The sequence below is a fragment of the Eptesicus fuscus genome, chromosome 6 (genome assembly GCF_027574615.1).
Source record: "Eptesicus fuscus isolate TK198812 chromosome 6, DD_ASM_mEF_20220401, whole genome shotgun sequence".
Lineage (NCBI taxonomy): Eukaryota > Metazoa > Chordata > Mammalia > Chiroptera > Vespertilionidae > Eptesicus > Eptesicus fuscus.
Window position 1 is genome coordinate 100,254,328 of NC_072478.1, and position 25,602 is coordinate 100,279,929.

Here is a 25,602-nt window from a genome sequence, read left to right on the forward strand (position 1 = left end):
ATCTGTGACAAGCTTGAGTCTGTTTTGAGTGAAACAAGCGTTGAGAGACTATAGAGGATGACGTGACCTCTATATTCATTTCATTTATGCGCTTCGTGTTGTTTGCACAGTTTTGAGCAAAATCACAATGAATGTCTGCAAGTAGTTGCAAACAGCACAGTGTTTTCCTTAATTGTCTTTGGTAAAGACTCTGGCTACTCATCAATTAGGTTGGTCCACACTCTTGAAAGAAGGTGGGTAGGAAACGATTGAGGATTAAATCACTTAAAGTATCTAACAGCTACTTTCTTACCTTAGATACACAAGTAGAGACGTTGCACCCCCAAACTTTTCTAAAATTAGCTTGGAAACTCTTTATTTTTAAAAATTGTCATTATGGGAGATGACAGCTGTTCATTGAAAATTGCATTCCTGACTTAACGTCCTGGCCTGACCTTGTACCCCTGCCCTGCCTGGCACTTGGTTGAACAGGATTCTCCAGAGCAGGTGCTTATACAACTCTGAGCAGATACACATCCGCAAGCATTCATCATCTGATCACTGATAGAAGACTTTCTCCAGGCAGAGGTCCCGCCCCATGTGGCCCTAGCCCTGGTGATCACGGGCAGCATTGCTGGAGGGCTCCGATGTGCCGAGGACTGTTGTCACACGAATAACCTTAGCTGATCCTCACAACAGCCCTGGGAGGGAGGCAGCCCCATTTGACACAGGAAAGAACTGAGACAGTTTAGGGGCACAGAGCTGGTATGTAGTGGACACGGCAGTCAGGCGTGTCCTTTGTCTCCTCTCTGTGGGCGGGGTTCCCAGGAGCGTCCCCAGTGTTGCGTGGACATGGTCACTGATGAAGTACAATGGCAACTCGGGCCCCCAATGGGAATTGCAGTCCCGTGTAAGTGATGCTGGAGGTCTGGAGTCTCCTTTAAGGGGCCAGGGGGAGCCTGGGTGAATGTGAGTCTGGCCAAGGAAGCTCCGTTAAATACTGCAATGGAGGGAAGGAACCGAGGTGACAGGAGGCACCTCCAAGAGGGAGATTGTGGTCAGGTAAAGAGCAGCCGTGGGAAGTTTGAGGAAAGCATCCAGTATGCTTACAGACAGACTTCTGAGTGTGTTGGGCCAGTCAAGCCGAAGGGATGCGGTATTGTTCTCAGGTCGTTCATCGATTCTGAGATGCGTGTGAGTGCACGTGAGACTGGTCTTCTGACATCTCTGAAAACAGGATGTGTTTTGCAATCGATGAAGCTGAGAGACAATGAAATGTTGGGTGTCAAATTTCTGTGAGTGTATGAAAACTCAGTGTTTGCTCTGACAATTGGAGTGTAGTTGCAGATATAGCCTGAATTTTCCTAAATATGAGATTTTTTTAAAGTTTCATAATTAGTTCTATTTTTCGAGATAGAAAAGTCCTCATCAATCATTTTCTCATTGGTTAAAAAAAAACATTCATTTTAAGTGGCCTTTTTACTAATTTCAAATATCCTCAGATGACTAGATGTTATTGTATATACCAAGTCAGTGTAGAGATTTAAATATATTTTTAAGATACACACACACACACACACACACACACACACACACACAATGAGACAAAGTTTAAATAAACATTCTGTGGAGTGCCTGTGCTGCCCTTCAGATACAAACAAGCTTGGACATAAGAGTGTGGACCAGTCCAGACTGCCTGGCCTCGAATTTCAACCTCCCGTACCTCCAAGCTGTGTGACCTTGGACAAGTCAGGCAGCCTCTCTGGGCCTCAGTTACCTCAGCTGTAAAATGGGGATAACACTATTATACATTCACAGCATTGCAGTAAGATGTAAATGAGGTCATCTGTATAAAGCACTCAGAACCGCGCTGGCATGCAGAAATGATATTATTATTAGCATGTTTTTCAAAGCATCCATAATGCGAGCCCCACAAGCCCCCAAACAAAACAAAACAAAACAAATTTCAATTGTGTTTTTTAAGGTAACTTTTATTTGTGTTTTTCTTATAAAAGCAATATATGGTGATGAGAGAAAAAAATAGACAGCATTAACATTTTTAGTATATTTTCCAGTTTTCTGTTCACATATTGTAATCATTTTTATAAATATAGGATCATAGCATGGATACTGTTTTTATCCTGCTTAATAATAGGGAGGGAACATCTTTCTAAATCTGAGTATTCTTCCAGGAACTCAGTTTAAATGCCTCAAAAATACTTCATTGTATAGATTTAAAATTTTTTTAACCAACTCTTATCAAGACTGTAATCATTCTACAGTAAACATCCTTGCAGGTATACTTTCATCTATTTTTAAATAATTTCCTTATGATGAATTCTTAAGAATAGAATTGCTAGCTCAAAGGAGTTACAATATGTCAAACTTTTGTATCAATAATAATAATACCCATAAGAATAACTCACAGTGAGCATGCTTACCATGAGCTGGGCCAGACTCACCGTGACCTTCAGAGGGGGGTACTCCTTTTATCCTCATCCTGGGGATGAGAGAGCAGAGACTCAGGGAGTTGACATAACTTGCCCAAGGTCACACTGTTGTCTGATGAAAGGTCAGGCCAGGCTTTGGGAGAAACCGACCGGCGCCTGGGATCTGTCCCTCTGTAGTCCTCGGGAAATCATTTATCGACTGGACACATTCCCCATTTGTTCCCTGTCCTCGGGGATACATTTGATTCATGTTCACAACCAGCCCACAATAAGACCCTCCTATTGACCTTGGGAGGGCGAGGAGCCAAACGTGACCTTTTGGATAAGCCATTGGCTAAAGACAAAGATGAGAATAAGCAGTAAATAAGAAATCACATCGGCGAGGCACTGAGAGGTCAGACCTCCATTCTTCTGGCCTCATAGTAGAGCTTCGGTGCATCTTGGAATAGCCTTGAGATGTTCACCAGGATCTCTACACTGCTTCTCACTTGGTCTTCAGAGCAATACCTTCCCCTCTTCTCCTGGGTTGGATCAAAAGATAGCGTGATGAGGGCCTGGCCTTGTGGGAAAATGAAATATAAAATCAGTCCATGCATGCACGCAACAAATATTCACTGAAGAAGGATGCTCTGCCTTTGAGGAGATGCAGACCTGGTGAGTGAAGTGAGGATGGCAGCAGTATCGTTGGGCCGTGAGATGCAGTATTGGGAGGAAGATAAGAGCTAGTTCTCAAATAAGCCTGGGCTAAATTTGAATCTTATCTGTGCTACGTTGTATGTCTGTGATGAGTCTCTGCATTCAGTTTTGCCATCCGTAAAATAAGGACCACAGCCCATCAGGTTGTTGTGAGAATAAATGAGATAATGCCCAGCAAATAGAAAGCACCCTATGGAGATCAGTCAATCAATCTGACTGGTTCACAGCCCTTACAGCTCACTCACAGGTAACCTAGCAACCCGCGGTCTCTGCGGGGAGAACGGCAAGGCCTCGGGTTGAAGCCAGTGGTGATAGGAAGACTGACTTTCAGCTGGTCCTCCTGAAGACTCTAATACAGATCAAGAAGATCGGGGGCTTTCGACTCAGCCCAGTGATTCCTGTCTCCTCTCCAGCCTTTTATAAATGTGGGAGGTGGCAGGGGATTGGGGACCTCTGCTGGGGCACCATGCACAGTGCATCCCGCCAGGCCCAGCCCCAGCACAGCTCTCGTGGGATGGAGAAGGTGGACAGCACGCAACCTGCTAGCTGTGCGCAGTTGTACATTTCTTGGAGCCAGTGCATGTATCACTTACAGAGGTTGTTCCTGTCCGGGGCACAATTAACGCATCACTTGTTAGCTATTACTGTTACTAAAGAGTTGGGTACAGGAGGTTTAAGAGCATAAAAATAGGTCACCGGGCCTAACTTGTGCGGGATTTTAGGACGGCTTCCTGCGGGAGGTGTTATCCAAGTGCCACCACTGGCCAACTCCTGACATATGTCATCTCACTTCATCCTCCCGGAAACGCTACTCTTATCCCCATTTCTCTGGAAAGAACAATGGCTGCTAGAGTCGTTAAGCAGCATAGCCAGTGCCATGGAGCGCAGTTGGTGGCCATGCGAGAACTTGAACTTGTATTCAACCCCGGCCTGCCTCAGCTTCCTCATATGCAAAGTGGGGCTAATGATGCATATTCAGTGGGGCTATTGTAATCATCAGAGAAAGGAGCACACGTGAATCACTTAGCCCTGGGCTTATTAAATGTTACCTCATTGTGTCATCTGAGCAACTAGTAAGCAAAAATACAGGAAAACTGCTCAGTATTTACTGAAATCTCCTAAAAGCATTTCCTAAAGAGGTCATGTCCTCTCAGTAGTTGTATCACCAAAACTCCAGTATAATGGTATAGACTTTTCTTTGGGTGTTATTTCCTTTAGGCCCAAATGTTTTTCATTCACCCAAGAAGAGGGATATGGACTGTAACTTAGGAGATAAGTGACTTTTTTTGGAGAGGGATGAGATTTTGCCAAAAATGGGAAAAGTAGAAATGATAGAGGTATTTAGAATGGGTGGCCAGGGATGTCCTTTCTGAGGTCGTGATGTTTAGGCAGGTCAGGACTGACAAGAAGCAGGCCTCTGTATGAAGGTGGGGAGGAAGAGCAGGCCAGGCAAGAGGCATTGGCTTGTGCAAAGGCCCTGAGGCTGATGGGCTTTGCATGTTCTAGGAAGAGAGGGACGAGCAGTGTGGCTGGAACACCAGGAGGAGTTAGGAGGTTGACAAAAGGAACAGCCAACACCCAGCAAAGCCATCCAGACCTTTCCTGGCATCTTTTTTTGTCTACTTCACTGGGGTGTCTCCCTGTCCTCAGGTGCCCCATCTGCTTCTGCTAAAATCTGACCCTCACACTTCTGAGCTCTGCCTTCCTCCCCCGTCTCTGCTCAGAGGCGTCTGAGGACACCTCCACACCAGGCCAGCTGCCAGAGATGCTGGCAGCTACAGCCGGGTTCTTGGAAAACTTGAGTGAGTCCAAGTTCAAGTCCTCACTTGGCCACCAACCATGGTCAATGGCACTGGCTGTGCTGCTTAACATCTCTACAGCCACTGTTCTCTCCAGAGAGAGGGGATGAGAATAGCATTTCTGGAAAGATGAAGTGAGATAACATATGTCAGCATTTGCCATTATACCTGACACATAGCAGGTGCCCAGAAAAGAATAATAATATTTTCTTGCTTTTGATGATTACTTTTTCCACTGCTGCAAGAGGTCATGTGATGAAAGAATCAAGAATTCCACCGTGGCCTGCCTGGTGTTGCTCAGTGGTTGAGTGTGGACCCATGAACCAGGAGGTCACAGTTCGATTCCTGGTCAGGGCACATGCCGGGTTGCAGGCTCAGTCCCCAGTAGGCGACGTGCAGGAGGCAGCTGATTGATGTTTCTCTCTCATCGGTGTTTCTATCTCTCCATCCATTTCCCTTCCTCTCTCTAAAATAAAATTTTTTTAAAAAATATTTTTTTAAAAAAAGAGAATCCCACCATGTAGCTGTCTTCTTTGCTCCTTATTTTAAGGCGCTGTGTTTGGATCCTCTCTGTCTTCGTCTACTTGATGCTTGTCTGTGGAGCCTGACACATGAGTTGTCACAATCCACAGACATGGGTACTGGGTGCTGTCAGCTTAGGGGCCTGTCCTCGTGGCTGGTAGAGGAGTGGCCCTGGCAGTGCCTGAAGCTGGGCCAGTCGGCATCGCATGAAGTGACGCGTAGGTAGAACTGAGAGTTGAGTCCTGAAAAAGATAGGTGAGCCCTAACCGGTTTGGCTCAGTGGATAGAGCGTCAGCCTGTGGACTCAAGGTTCCCAGGTTCGATTCCGGTCAAGGGCATGTACCTTGGTTGCGGGCACATCCCCAGTAGGGAGTGTGCAAGAGGCAGCTGAATCAATGTTTCTCTCTCATCGATGTTTCTAACTCTCTATCCCTCTCCTTTCCTCTCTGTAAAAAATCAATAAAATATATTTTTTTAAAAAAAGATAGGTGGGGCCACGTTAAGGGAAGCCAGCCCCCACTGGGCACGTCTCTGCCCTGTCATCCTCCCACGCTTCCCTTAACACTCAGCCTCTTTGGAGGAGAGACAGAAATCATGCTGAGCTTTAATGAGGAATAAGCAGGGCACACTTTGCCACGGGCCTGGCTGGAGGCAGAAGGAAGTTCGTGGGCCCTCACGAGTGAGCCACCACGGCCGGTCGGCACTGGATGCGAACAGAGACTCCATGGCAGGGGTCCTCAAACTTTTTAAACAGGGGGCCAGTTCACTGTCCCTCAGACCGTTGGAGGGCCGGACTATAGTTTAAAAAAAACTATGAACAAATTCCTATGCACACTGCACGTATCTTATTTTGAAGTAAGAAAACAAAACGGCAAAAACACCCGCATGCGGCCCGCGGGCCGTAGTTTGAGGACGCCTGCTCTATGGCAATGTAGCTTCACGCAGCTCTCGCTCACACACGCTGCTTCCCTGCAAACCTACCCACAGCCGAGCGTGCCCTGCCATCTGAGGTAGAATCCACATCCAACATCCGTGGGAAATGTCAGCATTTATTGCTTCTCCCATCCACGTTGACCGGCAGCAGCAGATGGTCCAGATAGCAGTCGAGTTATTTTTCCCCTCTCCCGGGGTCCTGGGCGCAGGAATAACATCTTCCTGAAGGGCATGAGTCTGCCCTTGACCTTGCCCTCGTTGGCAGGTGTGTATCGGAGTGGCTTCCAGGAACATCTCTGCTGCACACGGCCTGCCTGTGGGCTCCTTCACTTCTGGGACGGTGACAGGCCCACGCCGCGGTCCAACCTCCTCTGCTCTCTTCCAGCTCCTCTGGAAACCACTCAGTTATCTTAATTACCATTCCTCCTCGGTCTCTGCCCAGAAGGAGCGGTGGGGAGGGAGGGGGTTATAATTGGATCAAATATTTGCTGTGGTTTATTTCTCTGCCTCTCAAGCGCTCGTAAAAGTTGCATTTTCATGTCACTTTTGGGTATGACTGATGACTCAAAGGCACAGCCCTCACATTGCATGCCAACGAAGGCCAAGGAAAACGAGAGAACTTTGGGGGAAGGGGTGTTTCTTTGGGGTTCTGTGCTTTAGTGCCAAGTCGAGAGAGACAAGCTGCCTTGGGAGACAGACCTCCTCACGCAGCCAGCCCGTGTGCACATACCCCCCTTACTGGGATTTGATCACGTGCCCCTAATCCTCGTTCAGGGCTTCTGTGCTTCTATTAGGCAGAATGTGTTATGGAGCAACCTTCTTAGTCAACCAAGCACAGCCCGGTCCCCTGAGCATCCCGTATCCAGGAACTGAGCCTGATGGGGCTCTGAAGCAGAGGTGACAGATGTCCCTGGTACTAAGCCCGAGCGATCAATCCCTAGTGCAGGGACATAGAGAAGGAACTCTGGCCAGGGCCTGAGCTTTTGGAAAATGGCCTCCTTTGAGTGTCTGCCAGGCCGCCAAGCAAGCTGGCCAGGCCGCTGTCTAGGCATCCAGGCGAGCTGAGGCTCCCCTGGACCAGATGGCCTCTGCGCTAATCAGCTTCTCACTGCGCTCCTGCTCCCCCGCCCTGGAAGGTACTCTCTGTGTTTGGCCAGGCTGGTCCTCCTTGTGTTTCTAGCCTCCAGCCCTTCCCCAGGTTACAGCAGCTGTGACTGATGCTACGTGATGCTGGTTGGTACGTGTTAACCTACGAATAGAGTAACTATAGATTCCAAACCAGAGCACTTTCTAGAGTGAAAGAAGGAACAGGAGGTGTGAACTGGGATGGTCCTGGGCGAACTGGGCAAACTAGACTCCCCACACATAATAGGTTGGAGCTTGACCAACAGAAGATGCTGCCGTTCCTTCCTGGGAGTTCTCTTGCCACCCCGTAAGAAATGGATTCGATGCTGGGGCTGATTACAATCTCGGGGAGTGAACTGGGAAGGAAGAGAAGCATGAGGTCAATATCCGCGGGAAGGCTCTGCTGAAATAACAAATAAACTTCAACATCCCAGTGGCTTAATTTAATAAGTGTTCCTTGCTCGCTTGTGTTACAATTTCAGGCTCTCCTCCAATAGTTGATTCTAGGGTCCAGGCCCCTCCTGTCTTGTGGTGCCCACATCTTGGGCTTTAAGAGTGCTCTGTAGGGGACCGACTGCATGGGATGTTGAACTGAGCACATCCCACAGCTCACGTCCCATTAACTGGAGCACCATCACATCCTTCCATCTGGTGGCAAGGAGGCTGGAAAGGAGCAGACCTGATACGGACAAGGACTGGCAATCGCTGCCACAGTGGTCACTATAGAACAGAGTCAAAGGAGGAAGGGAAGGAAGGCAAGGGGAAAAGCCAAGAGAGCCCAAAGGAAGAAAGCCTCCATTGTCCATCGTCCTACCGGGACCTGGAAAAGTGAGGTTGTAACAGCCTTAGGAAGTCACCTCTCAAATTGCGATGATACATATGAATACACACACACCTTGGGCCACAGTGTCCCACCACAGGCATGTTCTGCACTGGGTGGTGCATGATCCCGTCTTGCTGACTGTAACACTACCCTTTTCTCTTTCAAGAAAGCCCATGAGAAATTAGAAAATTAAAGAACAAGTCTTTCTTATTGAATACAATCCAACTTAGTTTCTTTTCAGTGGCATTTGTTGACAAATTCAGAGTTTTATTTGTTTGATATCTAACAAATATTTATTCATCAGACACCACTAAAGATCCATTAGATACAGCAGTGAATTATAATCATGATAGCAGAAACTTGTAAGGCATGCTTAGCTGTGGTTTGATGTAGACACTATTATTAGCCCCATATTGAAGGTAAGGAGACTGAGGCGCAGAGAATTTAAATGGCTTGGGCCCGTGTCACAGAAGTCACTGGCAGAGCTCGGATTCTAACCCAGGCAGACTAGCTCCGAAGCCCCCACTCTTAACTAGGTACCATGCAGATCCAACCCCCGCCCTCCTGGAGTTTGCATTCTTCTGAGTAGACTGACAGTAGACATAAAAACGAAGTATATCAGTTTCAAGGGTGATAAAGTGCTTTGAAAACAATTAAGCACAGTAAAAGGACACAGGCTAGGGATGCAGCAGCCACCGTATCATCACAGCCCATGCTCTGTGCAAGAGCCACCGGCTCGTGGATCCTTCCTAAATGAAAACTGCCCTCCATGCTTCTGTGGCGGGATGCTGAGGGGCCAGCCAGAATAAATGTCCTCCCTCTCCTCTGACAAATGCCTCTTCCCGGGGTAATTGGATTGGTGGGACAGCGAGCACTGCCACGAGCCCTAAGCCATTTCTGTGCCCCTTGGCCGGTCAAGAGATGACGGATGCCCAAATTAATAATGAGCAATGACCCACACACGTAATCACCTTCCCCCAACGTTTCCTCACGGGGGTGATATCCTGGCCCCCAGATGAAGTATATTCTTCTCACCTCGGCGCCGAGGCAGTTACGCTCATTCCTCTGGCTGACAGCAATCTGTGGGCATAGGTCCTGGTAGTTGGACATTGACGAGGTTGCTAAGGAACAAATGTTTTGGTTACAAAGGCCTCCGAAAGCAGCATCACTTTGTCATATCACTTCACATCATTTATTTTGTCCCTTAAAGACAGCCATGACCAATGGGACATGGGTCTGAGGGAAGGTAAATATACTTGCTTCCTGAGAAACGGGGGAAATTTCCACTCCCCAAGCAATGACTATCCAACCCCCCAGGTGTAAAAAACGAGGATCATGAGCTTCTCTTCTATTATTGTGATTTGCAAGTAAGTGACTCATAATCACGAGGTACTTAATTAAATGGTTATTATTGCCCAGGCACTGCCCTAAGCATTACCTCATGTCATCCTTATAACAGCCCACAAAGGTGGGTGTTCGCCTTCCCTCGCAAGCAAACCAGGAAGAAGGTAAAAGTAGGTTTGCCCAACTTCAAACGGTAGCGGATGGCAGAGTCAGAATTCAAACCCAGGTTTGCCTGACGGCAACACCTTTGTACTTAGGATTATAGGCTCTTTTATTTTCAGTGATCACATTTCAGATGAGAAAGCCAGCAATTCTGATGATGGGGAAGTCACATTAGGAGGTGCCTGGAGTTTCGTTCTATGAAGTTTGTAGAAGGGGTTCCAGTTGATGTCTGTAACCTACAAAAACCCTTTTCATGGAGGGGAAGTGGTGAGACGGAGCTTCATCCCACCGTGGTGGTTTTTATCTGCTAAAGATCTACAGTTTGAATGTCTTCTGAGAGTCACCGTGCAAATGACTTTTTGGTTGCAGCGGTTTTGAAAGTGTTCACAAGATTAGTCCATTTCTACCCGGGTCTCACCGATTTTCTTGTCAACAAGAAAGAAACCCTGATGTCCTCTTCGCCTTTTCTTTCATCCTCTCTGCCTAGCCCATGCTCAAACACTGTCATCTCGTCCTTAGAAATGTTCCTTCCAAGTTGTCCCCTCTTCCTAAGCACTATCCTATTCAAGACTCATGTCACGGGTTTCTGTTATTCCTTCCCAACTGGTCTCCCTGATTCATCTCATTCTCCCTCTAGAACATCTCATATTCTGACTCTCCGTGCGAATGCTTCAAAACATTCCTTTTATTGCATCAGTCACTGCTCAAGGGCCTTCAGTGGTTCCCACTTGCCCACCACAGGGTTTCACTGTTCTCTATGACAGACCTCTCATGAGTCACACTTGATGTCCCCTTCCCCCATCCTGATAGCCTTTGCTGACCACTCCCTCTCTCACTGATGACTTCCAGTTCTGATCCTGGTTTCCACTAAAACAGAGCTTACTATTTAATTGCCTGGTTTTCCTAGGCCAGGCACTGTGAGGGCATGGACATTGCAGCTAAACAGTTCTAGGTTCAAATTTTTGCTTGGCCACTCAGTTGCTGTGTGACTTCTAACAAGTTGCATGGCTTCTCTGAACCTCAGTTTTCTTGTCTGTAAGAGAAGATAGAAATAGCATCTATATTATAGGGTTTTTTCAAGAATGAAATTAGATAATGATGAGAGATTCTAACATGTATTTTGTGTTTGCTCTGTGCCAGGCACTGTTATAATTATCTTTTTCCACCCAACCTGTGTTGTTCAGTAGTTGAGCATTGACCTATGAACCAGGAGGTAATGGTTTGATTCCCGTCAGGGAGCATGCCCAGGTTGCGGGCTCAATCCCAGCAGGGGGCGTGCAGGAGGCAGCCAATCAATGATTCTCTCTCTTCATTGATGTTCCAATCTCTCCCTTTCCCTTCCTCTCTCTGAAATCAATAAAAACATATTTATTATTTTCTTCCTCACAACAATCCTATAATGTCAGTATATGATTTCCCCAGGTTTGCAAATGGAGAAAGAGATGGAGGACAGGGAGGGAGTGAAGAAAGATGACAAACATGAAGAAGAAATCAAAACGTTTTAAAGCTTTGGGGATTTTGAAACTGTAGAAAAAGAGATTGTGACTGTTAGTAATACAACTATTAGCAGTAACTATAAGCATAGTAAACGGCAACTGTTACAACATTTGTGACTCTCATTTTACTGGAGGAGCTCATAGTTCAATGTACTGGGAAGTATGTCTCAGGTACTGATGGGGTGGGAGGGGAAGGGATCACAGGACTGGGTCTGCACCGAGTGTCACACGTATCACTCTCTTCTTCTCCTAGTATGACTTCATGGAGCGCCTGGACGGGAAGGAGAAGTGGAGTGTGGTCGAGTCGCCCAGGGAACGCCGGAGCATACAGACCCTGGTTCAAAACGAGGCCGTGTTTGTGCAGTACCTGGACGTGGGCCTGTGGCACCTGGCCTTCTACAATGATGGCAAAGACAAAGAGATGGTTTCCTTCAACACTGTCATCTTAGGTAGGTCAGGCCTCTCCTAGGTGATGTGCCACGGAGGGGAGGAGGGCAAGTTCTGAGCTTCTCTATAGAGGACTCATCTCCCAAGGTGGTTCCTGCTGAGCGGAGGACCAAAGCAGAATCCTTGATGTCAGCCTCAGACTATCACCCACCTCAAATGAGCCCCGACTGAAATAGGAATGCAGCCTAAATCATGAGACGTTCACCGTGAGTCCCAAGGACTCAGTGTGTTGAAGGCCTTGGGTCAGACCACCTGGCCCAGGTCCTGGCCGCACAACACAGGCAGGTCACTGGACTGCTGGAAGCCTCAGTTTCCTCATGTGGAACAGAACCTCTAGAGCCCGCCTCACAGGGCTGTTGTGAGGATTAAATGAGATGAACATGTAAGTCTCAAACGTGTGATAGAGATAATAAATATTGACCACGTCAGCTCAATTTCTCTTAAAAATCGAGGAAAACGCCCTGGCTGGGTGGCTTAGTCGGTTGGAGCGCCATCCTGTGTACCAAAAGGATACGGGTTCAACACCTGGTCGGGTCACAAACCCAGGGTTGTGGGTTCAATCCCCCATCAGGGAGCATGTGGGGGGTAACCTATCAATGTTTCTGTCTCACATCAATGTATCTCTCTCTCTCCCCTCCCTCCCTCCAGCTCTCTCTCTCTCTCTCTCTCTCTCTCTCTCTCTCTCCCTCCCTCTCTCTCTCTTTTTCTCCCTCCCTCCCTCCATTCCCTCTCTCTAAAGTCAATAAAAATATATCCTTGGGTGAGGTTAAAAAGAAATCAAGGAAAGCTCAAAACACAAAGTTTAAAAAAAAAACACTCAAAAATAAATCAGAAGAGATCAATCAAAGGACTTGTATGCATGCATATAAGCATAACCAATGGATGCAAAACTCTGGGGGGTGAGGGCATATATGGGAGTGGGGTGGGGGGTGACAATGGTAAAATATGTACACATATAATACCTTAATAAAAAAAAATTGGGGGGAAAAAAATAAATAAATAAATTGTAGAAAAAAAAATAAATCAGGCAATGGTAAGATATGTACACATATAATACCTTAATAAAAAAATTGGAAAAAAAAATAAAAATAAATCAGGAAAAAGACAGATATAAGAAAAAAATCATAACTTTGTTCCTAAGTAGGTAAATATCAAAATGCTTTAATTAAATACTTGTCATTTTGGGCTTATTTTAGCCCTGCTTTTGATTAGCTATCAAAGGAAAAGCTCAGATTTTATACAAATTTTCTTCTTATATGTGCATACAAACCCTACATGGGCCATTAGTTTGAGAAGATTTCATGAAGTTTTCTAGAGCAAACCCTAAGAATTTTAACAATCAAATAAGCTACAGATATTTTCATGACATTTATTTTGTCATTAGGTTTTAATATTCTTATTAATGATAATAAGTGGTCCTGGGTAGGAACTTGCTGAATCAGAGCAGGTTGTAGACCCATTCCACAGAGGAATAAATTGAGGTTCAGACTAATGAGTCCCTCAAGGTCTCAGGATGTGAAAATGGTAGAAACAGCATGGGCTTCTGGGCTTTGCCCTTTGCCTTTCTGCAGCACCTTGTTGTCCCAACAGCATCTGGTTTCGGATCTCAAGGGTCACTGGAGATGCCTGGATAAGGTGGTTTCATGAGGAAAGATCTGGTCGATCCAGTATTAAATCCCAGCTTGTCTTTCCCGCATCCTCCCTAGAAAAGTCACTTGCCTCCTGGGCCTCAGTTTTGTTTGTGGGGAGGTAGTGAGCAAGTCCCTCAAGGGCAGATGATGTGACATCATGTATGGAACACACCGGGGATGGAGCTGGCCGTCCCTAAATGAGAGCTGATGGTGGGGCACGCCTTATACAGCTAGCTGTTTCTCTATTGACTGCATTTGAAGAACTGCTCTACCGGCCTCAGGATTTCTCTGAGGGCCTCCCTGATTCTTGAAAGCTCTATGTTAGCGAATCTGCAATTCTTCCTCAGAATGACACAAAATCAGATGGGATTGAAATTCATCCTCATTCCCTCTGCTCAGGAAAGATTGGTCCCATCAGGGCAGCCAAATGCTCCAAAGCAGGGATTGGCACACCAGAGCCCACAGGCTGAGCCTGGCCCACAGCCTGTTTTTACAAATAAAGTTTTATTGGAGCACAGCCATGTTCATCTGTTTATATATTGTCTGTGGCAGCTAAAACGACAGAGTAGTTGCAACAGTGACAGTTTGGCTCACAAAGCCCAAATATTTACTATATGTCCCGTTCCAGAAAAACTATGCCAACCCCTGCCCTAAAGTAACGACACAAACTTCGTATGACCAAAGTCCACAGAGAAGCCTCCCACAGTCAGGGGAGATTTCCGGCATCAGGTTTAGTACCCAAGAGGGGAAATGCAAAAGGCTGAAAACCAGCTCAAAAAGGAAGACGCTGGCAACAACGTCGAACTAGTTTTGAGATGTTGAGATTGGGAAAAAAATAGATCTTTATCTTAAGAACAGGGGAAATGATATCCCTTTGTCACCTTGTGTTTGAACTCATACATAACAGCGCAAATCACACGCTGCAGCTGGTTTAGTTGGAGTCCACAAGCACTTGGTTAATAACAAAAAAACAACCACCACACAGGGTACCAGCCCCTGGATTAGGCCCTTTGTGGGGACTGTCTCCATCAGCCCATGGCCTCGCCATTGAGAGGTACTGCCAATATTCTACGTTCTAGATGAGAAAGCCAAGACCCCGAGAAGTTCAACAGCTTGCCCGAGGTCTCACACAATTGGTAAGAGGTGGAGTCAGGATTCGAACTCTCCAGAGCCTGTGCTCTTAACCACTGGATTGCTTTTGAATTCCAGCCAAAGAAATCCCTTTCCCCCTGCACAGAAAGTTTTCTGGGGGTCAGATTATCTAATAACAGCTTCTGTCCCCCAACTCCTTTATCCACATAGACCCAGGCATTGCCGTAGTGGGATGCCCTTCCCCCACACCATTACCCTCACCCGCCTGCCCATCAGAGCTGGGAATAGCAATTCTCCCCAGAGGAATTCTCTCATCAGGACTGCAGCTCAAAGAGAGAGGAAGGCAAAGGTAATCGGCCTAATAGTTGGGCAGACACCTCCATACAGCAATGATAGTGATTGGCCCGCAATACGGGGCAAAGAACAGTGTTTTATTTGGTTCAGAGGGCCTCCCACACGTATCTATTACGAGAACGTTCTCCATCAAGAGCAGCCAGGAGCGCTGAGTCTGGTGATAGGAACAGAAGGGAAAATGTTAGACGGTGTCAACCAGCGGTCACTCTAAATAGACCTTTGACTTGGGGAAGTCTTGGGATGCATTTTGGAGAGAAGCGGCCTGCTATCGGAAGAGACTGTCATCTCAGGGGCAACAGAGACCCACTCTTGACGCCCAGTGCGGGTTTAGGGGAGGCTGCGGCCGCGTGTGAAATCCCACTGCCCTGGCTTCCTCCCATTGCCTGCCATCGTCTCCTCCGAAAACCTTCACCATGTGGACAAAAAGGAAAGCTGATAATGCCGGCTGTCATACTTAATTTTGGGGGTGGAAAAGGGTCTGAAGAGGGTGGGCTCCCTTTATATTTCAGCCTTAATGTTTTTCCCTCAAAAACTGGAGAAGTGCTTGAGATAGACAACCTTGGGAAAATTAAATGAAAACTACTCTTTATTACAGTTTTTGCTTATTTTGGATTCTTCTACCCTCCTATGTGCCCACACGCACACACGTGCATGCACATGCCCATTTTGACTGCTGTTTACCAAGGACCCACTGTGCACCAAGCATGGAGGATACCCGAGTGAGCACTTCCGACCTGGTCTCTTTCTCAGGGAGCTTGATGAGAAAAGACAGGGACAGAAAGAGGCAATTATAAGAGTTTAGGAAACACTGGGGCAGGCACAGAACCCAGACTGAGGGAAGCAAGGAAGGAAGGCGCTCAGGAGCTAAATGTTTGCTAAACTGGGACTGAGAGATGCATGCCTCAGTTAAAGGGCAAGGCAGGCCTTGCAGCCCAGCAAGAGGCTGTGCAAAGACCTCAGGCCTTGTGCACGGGACTGTCGTGGCAATGAGCTCCCTGGACCGCCACTGCTTTACCTCTGAAGTTATTTGGTTTCAGAAAAGGGACCTTTGGCTTCAGCGATGTCAGTTTCCACCAAAGCATCCCAGGCCCCGATACGCCATGAGAACCAATCCCTGCCTCACTGCAGGAGTGACTTCTTAAAACACAAGCTGGATGGTGCCCTTCCCACATTGAAAACTTCGCATCTGTTCCCATCGGACCCAGAATAAAATCCAGCAGAGCCATGTGGACTACAACAGCTGAGAAGGGACATGCTGTAGAAAGCCCTACGGTGTGGTTTGATTTTCCAGGGCAGAGTGGGAATTTCCGTTTAAAGGAGAAACCTCCTTTGCCGTTCCAGGCGACTCCAGCAGGAACAATTAGACTTGAGTCTTTCGTGCAGCATCACCAGATCCATGTCCCCAGCTCCCCACGGGCTGCGTCATGTCAATGTTTGGGCACAGTGGCCTGTATGTTTTGTTTCATCACCTTAGTAATTTGGAACCTGGAAGTCTATTTATTTTAATTTAAAGTAAAATGAGGTCATAATAATCTTAAAAGAATATGTATGTTTCTGTACAGCTCCAAATCAACGTGAAAATGTTCCACGTGACCCCTTTGAAGGTATTACTTGAGAGTACAGATAGAAAGATAAACCATGAAATCGGACGCCGTGTAGGTCAGAACAAACATGAACTAATTGATTTTCATGAAAAATAAGATCCACAAAAGTTAGGCATAAAAGGGCTATTGTATAACCCAAAACTTACCACTTAATGAACCCCAAGATCATGCCTAAATTGATCAATCTAACATATGTAGGTTTTTCCCTTGGTGAAATCCCTTACAGCAGGGAATATTTTTACTCTACAAACCTGAGGTGAGGAGCAACTGCTGTCCTGTGGACAATCACCCTCCATACCTGAGGTGATGCCCACTGTCAGTCCAGCTCTCAGATTGGCTGGATGACACAGGCTGGGGGAGGGAGGGCTCAGAGTGTTTAAAACTTAATATTCAAACATGGGAAATTTCAGATTTTATATTCAGACTATAGGCCCGGTGCACAACATTTGTGCACTTGGGGGAGGGGGGCCCTCAGCCTGGCCTGCGCCCTCTCACAGTGTGGGACCCCTTGGAGGATGTCCGCCTGCCGGCTTAGGCCCGCTCCCCACAGTCGGACATCCCTCGAGGGGTCCTTAGTGCTACCTCGGAGGCAAAAGAGGCTCCAGCCACTGCTGCTGCGCTTGCCAGCCGTGAGCCTGGCTTCTGGCTGAATGGCGTGCCTCCCCCTGTGGGAGTGCACTGACAACCAAGGAGAAGCTCCTGTGTTGAGCATTTGCCCCCTGGTGGTCAGTGCGCATCCTAGCGACCAGTCATCCTGCTGTTGGATCAATTTACATATTAGCCTTTTATTATATAGGATAAGTAGTTTATTCTGAAAAAGCCAAAGCAGCAGCAAAATTAGCCCCGCATTCCTGCCTGGGTCAATCAGATGGACAGCGGTGGTTACGTCCATGCGTTGTCCAAGTTGCCCTAGTCCCCACCCACCCCTATTCTCTTCCTTCACTCACTATGCTCCTCTCTACTGGTCCCCTGAGGTCGCTGTCACTGGCCTTTAAAACGGTAGGCGGCAGCTTATTAAATTGCTTCACCAGCAAGTGGAGAAAAAGATAACTCTTAAATTTCTCTCTCTCTCTCTCTCAGATTCAGTGCAGGACTGTCCACGTAACTGCCACGGAAACGGCGAATGCGTGTCCGGGCTGTGTCACTGCTTCCCAGGATTCCTAGGAGCGGACTGTGCCAAAGGTACTTACTTCTGCTTCCCTGCTGTGGTTGGAAAACAGAACACAGGCTTCTCGGAGGGGAGGGGAGGAGAGAAGGGGCACCCAAGTGGCCTCCCCACCGAATCCCACTGGGACGTCTTGTAAGCCCATGCGTGCTAGAAGCCCTAGCCCCTTGGCAAAGAGTAGGGCTTGATTTATGACAATTGGCCCATATACCTATAGGAGCAGGGCGGTTATCCTTGGCATCAAGGTGTGCTGAGAAGAAAGATTTGCTGAAAATGAGATGCTTGGATTTCCTGTAAAAGCAGAAGTGAATTACCATCACTCCTTTCTTATAATCATTAGCTTCTATGTAATGGAAGATTAAGCATCTCAGGGTTAGTAAATTTCATTCATTCTGGCCAGCTATGCTCTTAATCTAGGAAGTGCTATTTATCTTGGTGGAATCGGTTTTAAATTGTATTATTAATTCATCTACGCTGCTTTGCACAGGATTCTGGGGCCCTGGGATTCTTGGGGGAAAGGTAATAAAAGAAAGAAAATGACTCTCACAGGAACAGGGGGTTTAGGGGCTGCATACCTGCTTGCAAGAGACCTTGAGCGTGACCTTCAAGTGGCGCAATCAGACACAAGGGTAGAGGAGAGCAGAGCTTCTCACGCTTTTTAGACACGGCGCACCCACGTGTGCGTATGCTAGATAAATGCAACCAAAACATTGAAAGAAAGCTTTCACAAAGCAACACTTGCCTTTACTCTGTTTCTTTTCTATTCTAACCTACTTCATTTTTTTATTTGACTTTTTAAACTTTTCTTTATTTTTGTTTGTTCTCATCTTTATTGTTGATAGTATTACATAGTACCCTTTCCCCCTACCCTATTTTATTTTTTAAGAAAAATACTGGTTAAGCCGGGCTGGTGTGGCTCAGTGGTTGAGCATCGACCTATAAACCAGAGGTCACAGTTTGATTCCTGGTTAGGGCACATGCCCAGGTTGCAGGCTTGATCCCCAGTAGAGGGTGTGCAGGAGGCAGCTGGTCAATGATTCTCTCTCATCATGGATGTTTCTATCTCTCCCTCTCCCTTCCTCTCTGAAATCAATAAAAATATTTTTTCTAAACACTGGTTAAAATTATATTGATTCCCCACCCACCAACAGGTCATCTCCCAGTCTGAAAAGCAGTAGTGGGGAGGGTCTGCGCCCTTGCTCTGCCATTAGGTATCTCCGTGACCTTGAGCAAATGATCAGACATCTCTGCATCTTGACTTCCTCCTCCGGAAAAGTGGGCAGTCCCTTCCCAAGTTCATGGTGAGCACGGTGTAACACACCCCAAGCCCTTAGCGGAACGCACTGTGAGCCCTCAGAGGAGTTACTGCTTAACACCTTTTAATTCACGCACTTTATATTTACTTGCATAACCTTCTCGTAATTTGAATGTGCTCTTCATTTAAAGACCATCCTTCCTTGGGGTTCTGAGAGCGAGGCAATTATCAATCTAGCTGCTCTGGAAGTGCCACGCCTTTGCCCATGCTCACCGCAGTTGCAGGGGGAAATCCTATTTCACGTGCTCATGATATTTCGAGGACTTGCTGAACGCTGACTGATAAGTGAACTGGGCTTTTTTGGACCTAAGGTTCTGTATTTGGTTGCGTGTGTGTAAGGCTCCCTCCTAAATGGCACCCATTAATGCGGAAGATTTGGCTAACTTGTCAGACACAAAAGGAAAAGAGAGCAGGAAGACACCGGACGGTTCTCTCGGCTGCTTTCCCCTTTGCACCCTCTGCTCGTTGGTGTGGGGACGCATCCCCACGCAGACCGTGGGGGCCTGGACCTCGGGTTCCGAGGGGCCCTGATGGAGGAAGATGGTCAGAGCGCCGCGTGCCCGCGCTGAGTGCTTTTCCTGGCGAAGGCTTTACAGGAGAGAAAGCCTCAGTGTCATTTGAATGGCTCTTCTTGCATAATCTAATTTTCCTGGGAGTGAAGGCATTGATGGGGGCGGAGGACAGAGCGGTCCATTTACGTGTGCCTGCAGCTGGGCTGAGCCCTCGGCTGCACGGGCTGTGAGCTGTAAATGTATATTAACACCGACACACATCGATGCATTATTAATCCCCAAAACCATGTGTGTTCCGGCGGCACATCCAGCCACTGGCCTTTCAGGCCTAAGTACCGGGGCCATTTAAGAACCCTCCGCTCTAAATCCATTTGCCGACGAGCGGCCACTCTGCATTATGGATCTGTAATGGGGTGTGCATTTAGCTGCTTAAAAGGGCTCTCGGTGTGTTTTGCATTCACCACCTGTGCTGGGGGGGGGGGGGGGCGCCCCTCCGCGTGTGCATTAGCCGCGGTGTATAATTGATCCTTGCGCAGCAAATATTGAGTGGCTGTTAAGAGTAGTTACTCCTGCATCCTCAGGAGCTGTTCCTGAAATCAGCCTTTGAACTCGGACATTTTAATTTCAGTGTTGAGGCGTACGGTTGACAAGAGTGAAGCGTTTAAAGAATAAAATTGCTTTCTCCTTGTATCCCCCTTTATCCTTGGCTGAACGGTGTTAGGAGGAAGCTTCTCTCTTTGCCCCAGAGATGTTCCTTCCATGGTATTTCTGAAATGGACCCAGTTTCAGCTCCTTCATTAACAGAACTTTCTTCTTTACTCTAAGCCCTTCTTTCCCAAGCTGCACTCTTTCATGGACCACCTTATTGTTTTTTGCCAAATTCATGGGCCATCAGTATTATGATTTATTTAACACTAGAGGCCCGTTGCACGAAATTCGTGCATGGGTAGGATCCCTCGGCCTGGCTGGCAATCAGGGCCTTCTGGCTGCCGGCTGAGGCCTTCCTTCATTCCCCGCCACCCCCTAGTGGTAAGCACATGTCATAGCGAGTGATAGAGCTTCCCCGTTTTCCATTCAAACTCCCATGGGTACACTTTGTATATTAGCCTTTTATATATAGAGATATTTCTTAAAGTCAACTCAGCATGTTGACATGGGAAATTTTATCGTAAGAGAAACAATGGTCAGCCCGGCCAGTGTAGTTCAGTGGTTGAGCATCAGGAGGTCACGTTCAATTCCAGGTTAGGGCACATGCTCAGATGGTGGTTTTGATCCACAGTAGGGGGTCTATAGGAGGCAGCCAATCGGTGTTCCTCTCTCATTGATGTTTTTCTCTCTCTTCCTCCCTTTTCCTCTCTCTCAAATCAATAAAAACATATTTTTTTTAAAAAAAGGAACAGTGTCCAAATCAAAAAAATTTTAAAAGAACGCTGGAATCAATGCAATCAGTAGGAAATGTTAATCCCACCTGTAACCCTAACAGGAGAGTAATATTTTCTTCTTTTTTTAAAAATATATTTTATTGATTTTTTTACAGAGAGGAAGAGAGAGGGATAGAGAGTTAGAAACATTGATGAGAGAGAAACATCGATCAGCTGCCTCTTGCACACCCCCTGCTGGAGATGTGCCCGCAACCAAGGTACATGCCTTTGACCGGAATCGAACCTGGGACCCTTGAGTCCGCAGGCTGACGCTCTATCCACTGAGCCAAACCGGTTTCGGCGAGAGTAATATTTTCACTATCAGCAGCACTCAGTCCAAGTCGGCTTCTCACACTGATATCCCATCGAGGATGCCAAAGTGGACCTGAGCACTGAGAAGCCATCCTTGCTCCTCCAACCTCTCATCTCCTGAGTCCTGGCTCCTGAAAAGTAACAACATCCACTAACTGCCCCGTAAAAGCGGACACCCCGCTTCTAATGGGTGAGTGGAATGATCAGTGCCACACTTACTTGGCTATGTTAAGCCTCTACTTCAGATTATTTCTAAACTAGAGGCCCAATGCACGAAATTCGTGCAAGAGTAGGCCTTCCTTCCCCCAGCTGCTGTACCGGCTTCCCTCTGGCACCCAGGACCTGGGCTTCCCTCCAGCTGCCGGCAGGCACCCAGGACCCAGGCTTCCCTCACAGCCCTGGCTTCATCCAGAAGGATGTCCAGTCTAATTAGCATATTATGCTTTTATTATTATAGATAACAATCGTTGTTAAGTACTAAATATGTTCCAGGCATTGTGCAGAGTACTTAATACATACTTTTTCATCTTTATATCAACATCAAGTAAATCCTATTTTAACCAACTTTCCCAATGTTTACAGCATATATATATATATATATATATATATATATATATGTATTCTTTTGTTTCTTATTGATTTCAGAGAGGAAGGGACAGGGAGAGAGAAATAGAAACATCAGTGATGAAAGAGAATCATTGATCAGCTGCCTCCTGCATGCCCCACACTAGGGATTAAGCCTGCAACCCAGGCATGTGCCCTGACCAGGAATCAAATCATGACATCCTGGTTCATAGGTCGACAATCAAGCACTGAACCATGCCGGCTGGGCCCAATGTTTACAGCTTTTTATATTGAAATCATTTTAGCCTCGCAGACAAATTGCAAAAATAGTACATAGAGTTTCCATATAGGGTTCCCCCCTGATGTCAACATTTTAAATTATCGTAGTTCTATTATTGAGACCAGGAAATTAACATTGATGCAATGCTATTGACTAATTTTCAGACTTTTTTCCCCCAGTTTTGCTCTTTTATCCCAGCCCAGATCCCACACTGCCTTTTCTGGTCATGACTCCTGAGGCCCCTCCACTCTGTGAGGGCTCCTCAGGCTTTTCCTGTCTTCCGTGCCTCCCGTGACCTTGACTGTTTTGAAGGGCGCTGTCAGGTGTTGTGCAGCACGTCCCTCAGTGTGGTCTACCTGATGGCTTCTCGTGACTTGATGGAGGTTATACATTTTTAGTGAGATGTCCCGCCCTCTTCAGTGAAACCTATCAAAGATGCACTTCTGATTTTTAATGAGAAAAAATGTAAAATGTGGTTGTGTGTGAGTGTGAGTATGTATGTGTGTGTACCTTCCCTGTGCCCACCCCCCTCTCCCCTTGCACATAAAGCAGAGATGCTGGAGGCCCTACCTCTTTGGTCCTCCATGGTTATTGGTGGCTGTCACAGGCTGCCACTCACAAACACCGTTTGATCCTCAGAAGCTCCTGAGTGTTAACAGGAAGTAACCTGGAGCAGACAGGGTGAGGTAATGGTGCTACCAAGTGCAGGGAGGAAGGGCAGCTGGTCTCGGGTCTCCCGCGACCCAGGACGGTGATGCCATCTCCTGGTGTTGGCCCACAATCACCCCCCTTCTTTCTGGATAAAAGGCCTTAGGAGGGCCGAGCCCAAGGTCCTCCCTCCTCACAAAATCGCCTTCACCTTTGTTCCTTCGCTGACAGCTGTGCCAGGGGGCCCCGAGTTCTGCCAGCTTCTGCTGCAGGCAACCAGCAGACTCAGGCCCTCCTGCCAGGGGGAGAATTTGCCACGTTAGCAAGTGAGATCCCCGTCACATCTGAGCAACGGGATATGTGTCCTAGTGACAGAACTGCGGATTTACTCTCCTGACCTCGTGCTGCGCCTCCCGTGCCCTCGGATGCGCTGTGCGGGCGGCAGCTCCCTGTCTTCTTATGAACCTGCCAGTCTGCATCGGGCGCCTGCAGACATCCTTGCAGTGAACGGAGGAGTCAGCAGGCGTTTGCAAAGCCTTTCTTCCACAGCCCCCTCCGAGCTGGGGGTCCTGAGCGGCTCAGAAGTCAGAATGGACCCTCCCCTCCCACTGAAAGAATACATGAGGGTCCCAACCCATTATTCCAAGTCATGGAGGGACTGAACTTACTCATGCATCAGACAGATGCTTAACATGTGCCTGCTATGAGCCAGGCCCTGCGCCGAGTGCCAGGGATACCATCATGAGCAGGAGGGCCATGGCCCTGCCCCCGAGAGCTCCCCGCTGGTGCAGGCATAGGATAAGCAAGTGGGAAGTCCAAGTTCAACCCAGAATGCTGTGATGTGGGCTTTGAGTGCTGTGGACATTATAAAGGAAAAGATGAGGGAGTTTACGGAGCGATGAAGTATGGATCTATGAAAATAGCCAGTGAGCATCAGGGAACGCGCAGAGTCCCATGGAGAAAGCGTGTAAAGGAACTCCACGGAACAGTGTCTTTCCGTGTAGAATTTCATTGCTGGTGCAGTGCAGTCAGCAGTCTGTTCAGATTCAGAGCTGAAGGAAAATGGCCTTTCTTTCCTGGTAACTTGTGCCACTTTCCATCAGGGGCCTCTCCTGTCCTCCTATAATTGTGCTTATTATTCCAGTTATTGTTTCGTCTACAGTGTCTGGTTATTACTATTCCCCTTGCACGGCTTTCTCATTACTTTAATGCTATTTGTGGTGGGCTCCATGCTCTTTAATTATGATTCCTTTTATTTTACTTTTATTAGAAGGTCTTTCATTGGCTTACGCTGCTTCCTTGGGTGGTTGGAAAAGCCGCCTGGCATTTCCCAAGAGATCCAGGGCCTCCGATGACTGTGCTTTGACACTGGCTCCTCAGATGGTGTATTTGGTTCTGAACTTGAGGCCCCAACGGGCAGCAGACGCTCGGCACACCAGAGCCGTGCACGTTGGGTCCCGCGTATTGAGTAGCTATTGGAAATGACAACTCCTGCTGCTGAGCAGCTGTCAGGGGAGGCCCGGAAATGGCACAACCATGGGAACCTAATGTCTCCTCTCCTTCTCCCTATAGCCTGGTTTTGGCTCCTGCCTAGCTTCTGTGGAGCCTTGAAAACAGAGACCAGGGATCTTTCCATTTTTCTCCTTTTAACCTGCCAATGTACCCACTACTCAGTCTTTCTTAGGGCTCCAACTCTCAACTCCAATTATAATCACCATCATCATTGCTGACCTTTATTATTGAGTTCCCACTGCGTGCCAGCCACTGTACGAAGCAACTGCATACTTATCTCATTTAATCATCAATAGCCCTATTTTGTGAATGGCTATTATCCCCTTTCATAGATGAGAACAATGAAACACAAAGAGGTTCAGTAACTTGCTCAGGCTCCCTCAGCTGGCCCTGGCCGCTTTGGCTCCGTGGATAGAGCCTCAGCCCGTGGACTGAAGGGTCCTGGGTTCGATTCTGGTCAAGGGCACATACCTTGGTTGCAGGCTCCCGCCCTGGTCGGGGCAACCAATCGATGTGTCTCTCTCACATCAATGTTTCTGTCTCTCTGCCTCTCCCCCTCTCTTCCACTCTTCCTAAAAATCAATGGAAAAAATATCCTCGGGTAAGGATTAACAACAACAAAAACCCCTCAGCTACTAAGTGATCTTGTTAAGATTCAAACCAGGCCTCTGGCCAGGACCCCTGATGCCAGCCCAGCCCTGAGGTTAACCTGAGACAGAAGGAAGATGTGCTTTGCACGCAGTAACTGTGTGGTCACACACTGGGATTTAGGTCGGAGCCCAAGACAAGGTTTTCAGGAGTGGAAACTAGGGTTTACTAGGTAGCAAGTGCAGAGCCAGCATTTGAAAGAAGGTCTGCCTACCTTCAGAGCCTGCTGCTCTGAACTCCTCTGGCCCCCCACCCTCCTCAGCCAGGCATATCCCATCACCTCCCACATCCCGTCATCTGCCAGCTCCTGTTTCACGGACCTCCGACATGCTCTGCCATTTATGCTCTGTCTTCACAGCCACTGCCCTGTCCACTTGGCCCCAGATGGCATTCCTCCACCTCCAGCATCCTCCCAGGCTCTCAGGACCTGTCACTTCTCTCCTCAAGCAACTTCAGATGGAGACCTGCCGCCACCCCCATGTCCCAGGGCCCTTTATCTGCTGCCCCCATGCGAGTCCGGGCCTGCAACCTCCAAAACCTGGCTGCTCACGGCGTGGCTCATGCTTCTCCCATTACCAAACAGAAATCACTTCCCACGCTTAAATCAGGCAGCCCTCCCCCAAGTTAAATTGCTTCTGGGGGGTAGAAACTTTTTTTTTCCTTTTTAAACTGCTAGGTATGTCACAGAGCAGCCTTAGAAAGCAGTGACTCGCCCAGCACACACATCCTCGACCTGATGCACACAGAGTTGGGTGCCTTAGAAAAACC

General features: G+C 47.5%; 1 protein-coding gene across 6 annotated transcripts in view; it reads left to right on the forward strand.

The window, feature by feature from the left end:
• TENM2 (teneurin transmembrane protein 2) overlaps window positions 1–25,602 on the forward strand; it is an 885,668-nt gene that overhangs the window by 721,599 nt on the left and 138,467 nt on the right. For all 6 annotated transcript variants that reach the window (XM_054718128.1, XM_054718129.1, XM_054718127.1 and 3 more), the window contains 2 exons: window positions 11,583–11,778; window positions 17,538–17,639. In XM_054718128.1, coding sequence (XP_054574103.1) covers window positions 11,583–11,778; window positions 17,538–17,639 — 298 coding nt within the window. The remainder of the gene's footprint in view (window positions 1–11,582; window positions 11,779–17,537; window positions 17,640–25,602) is intronic.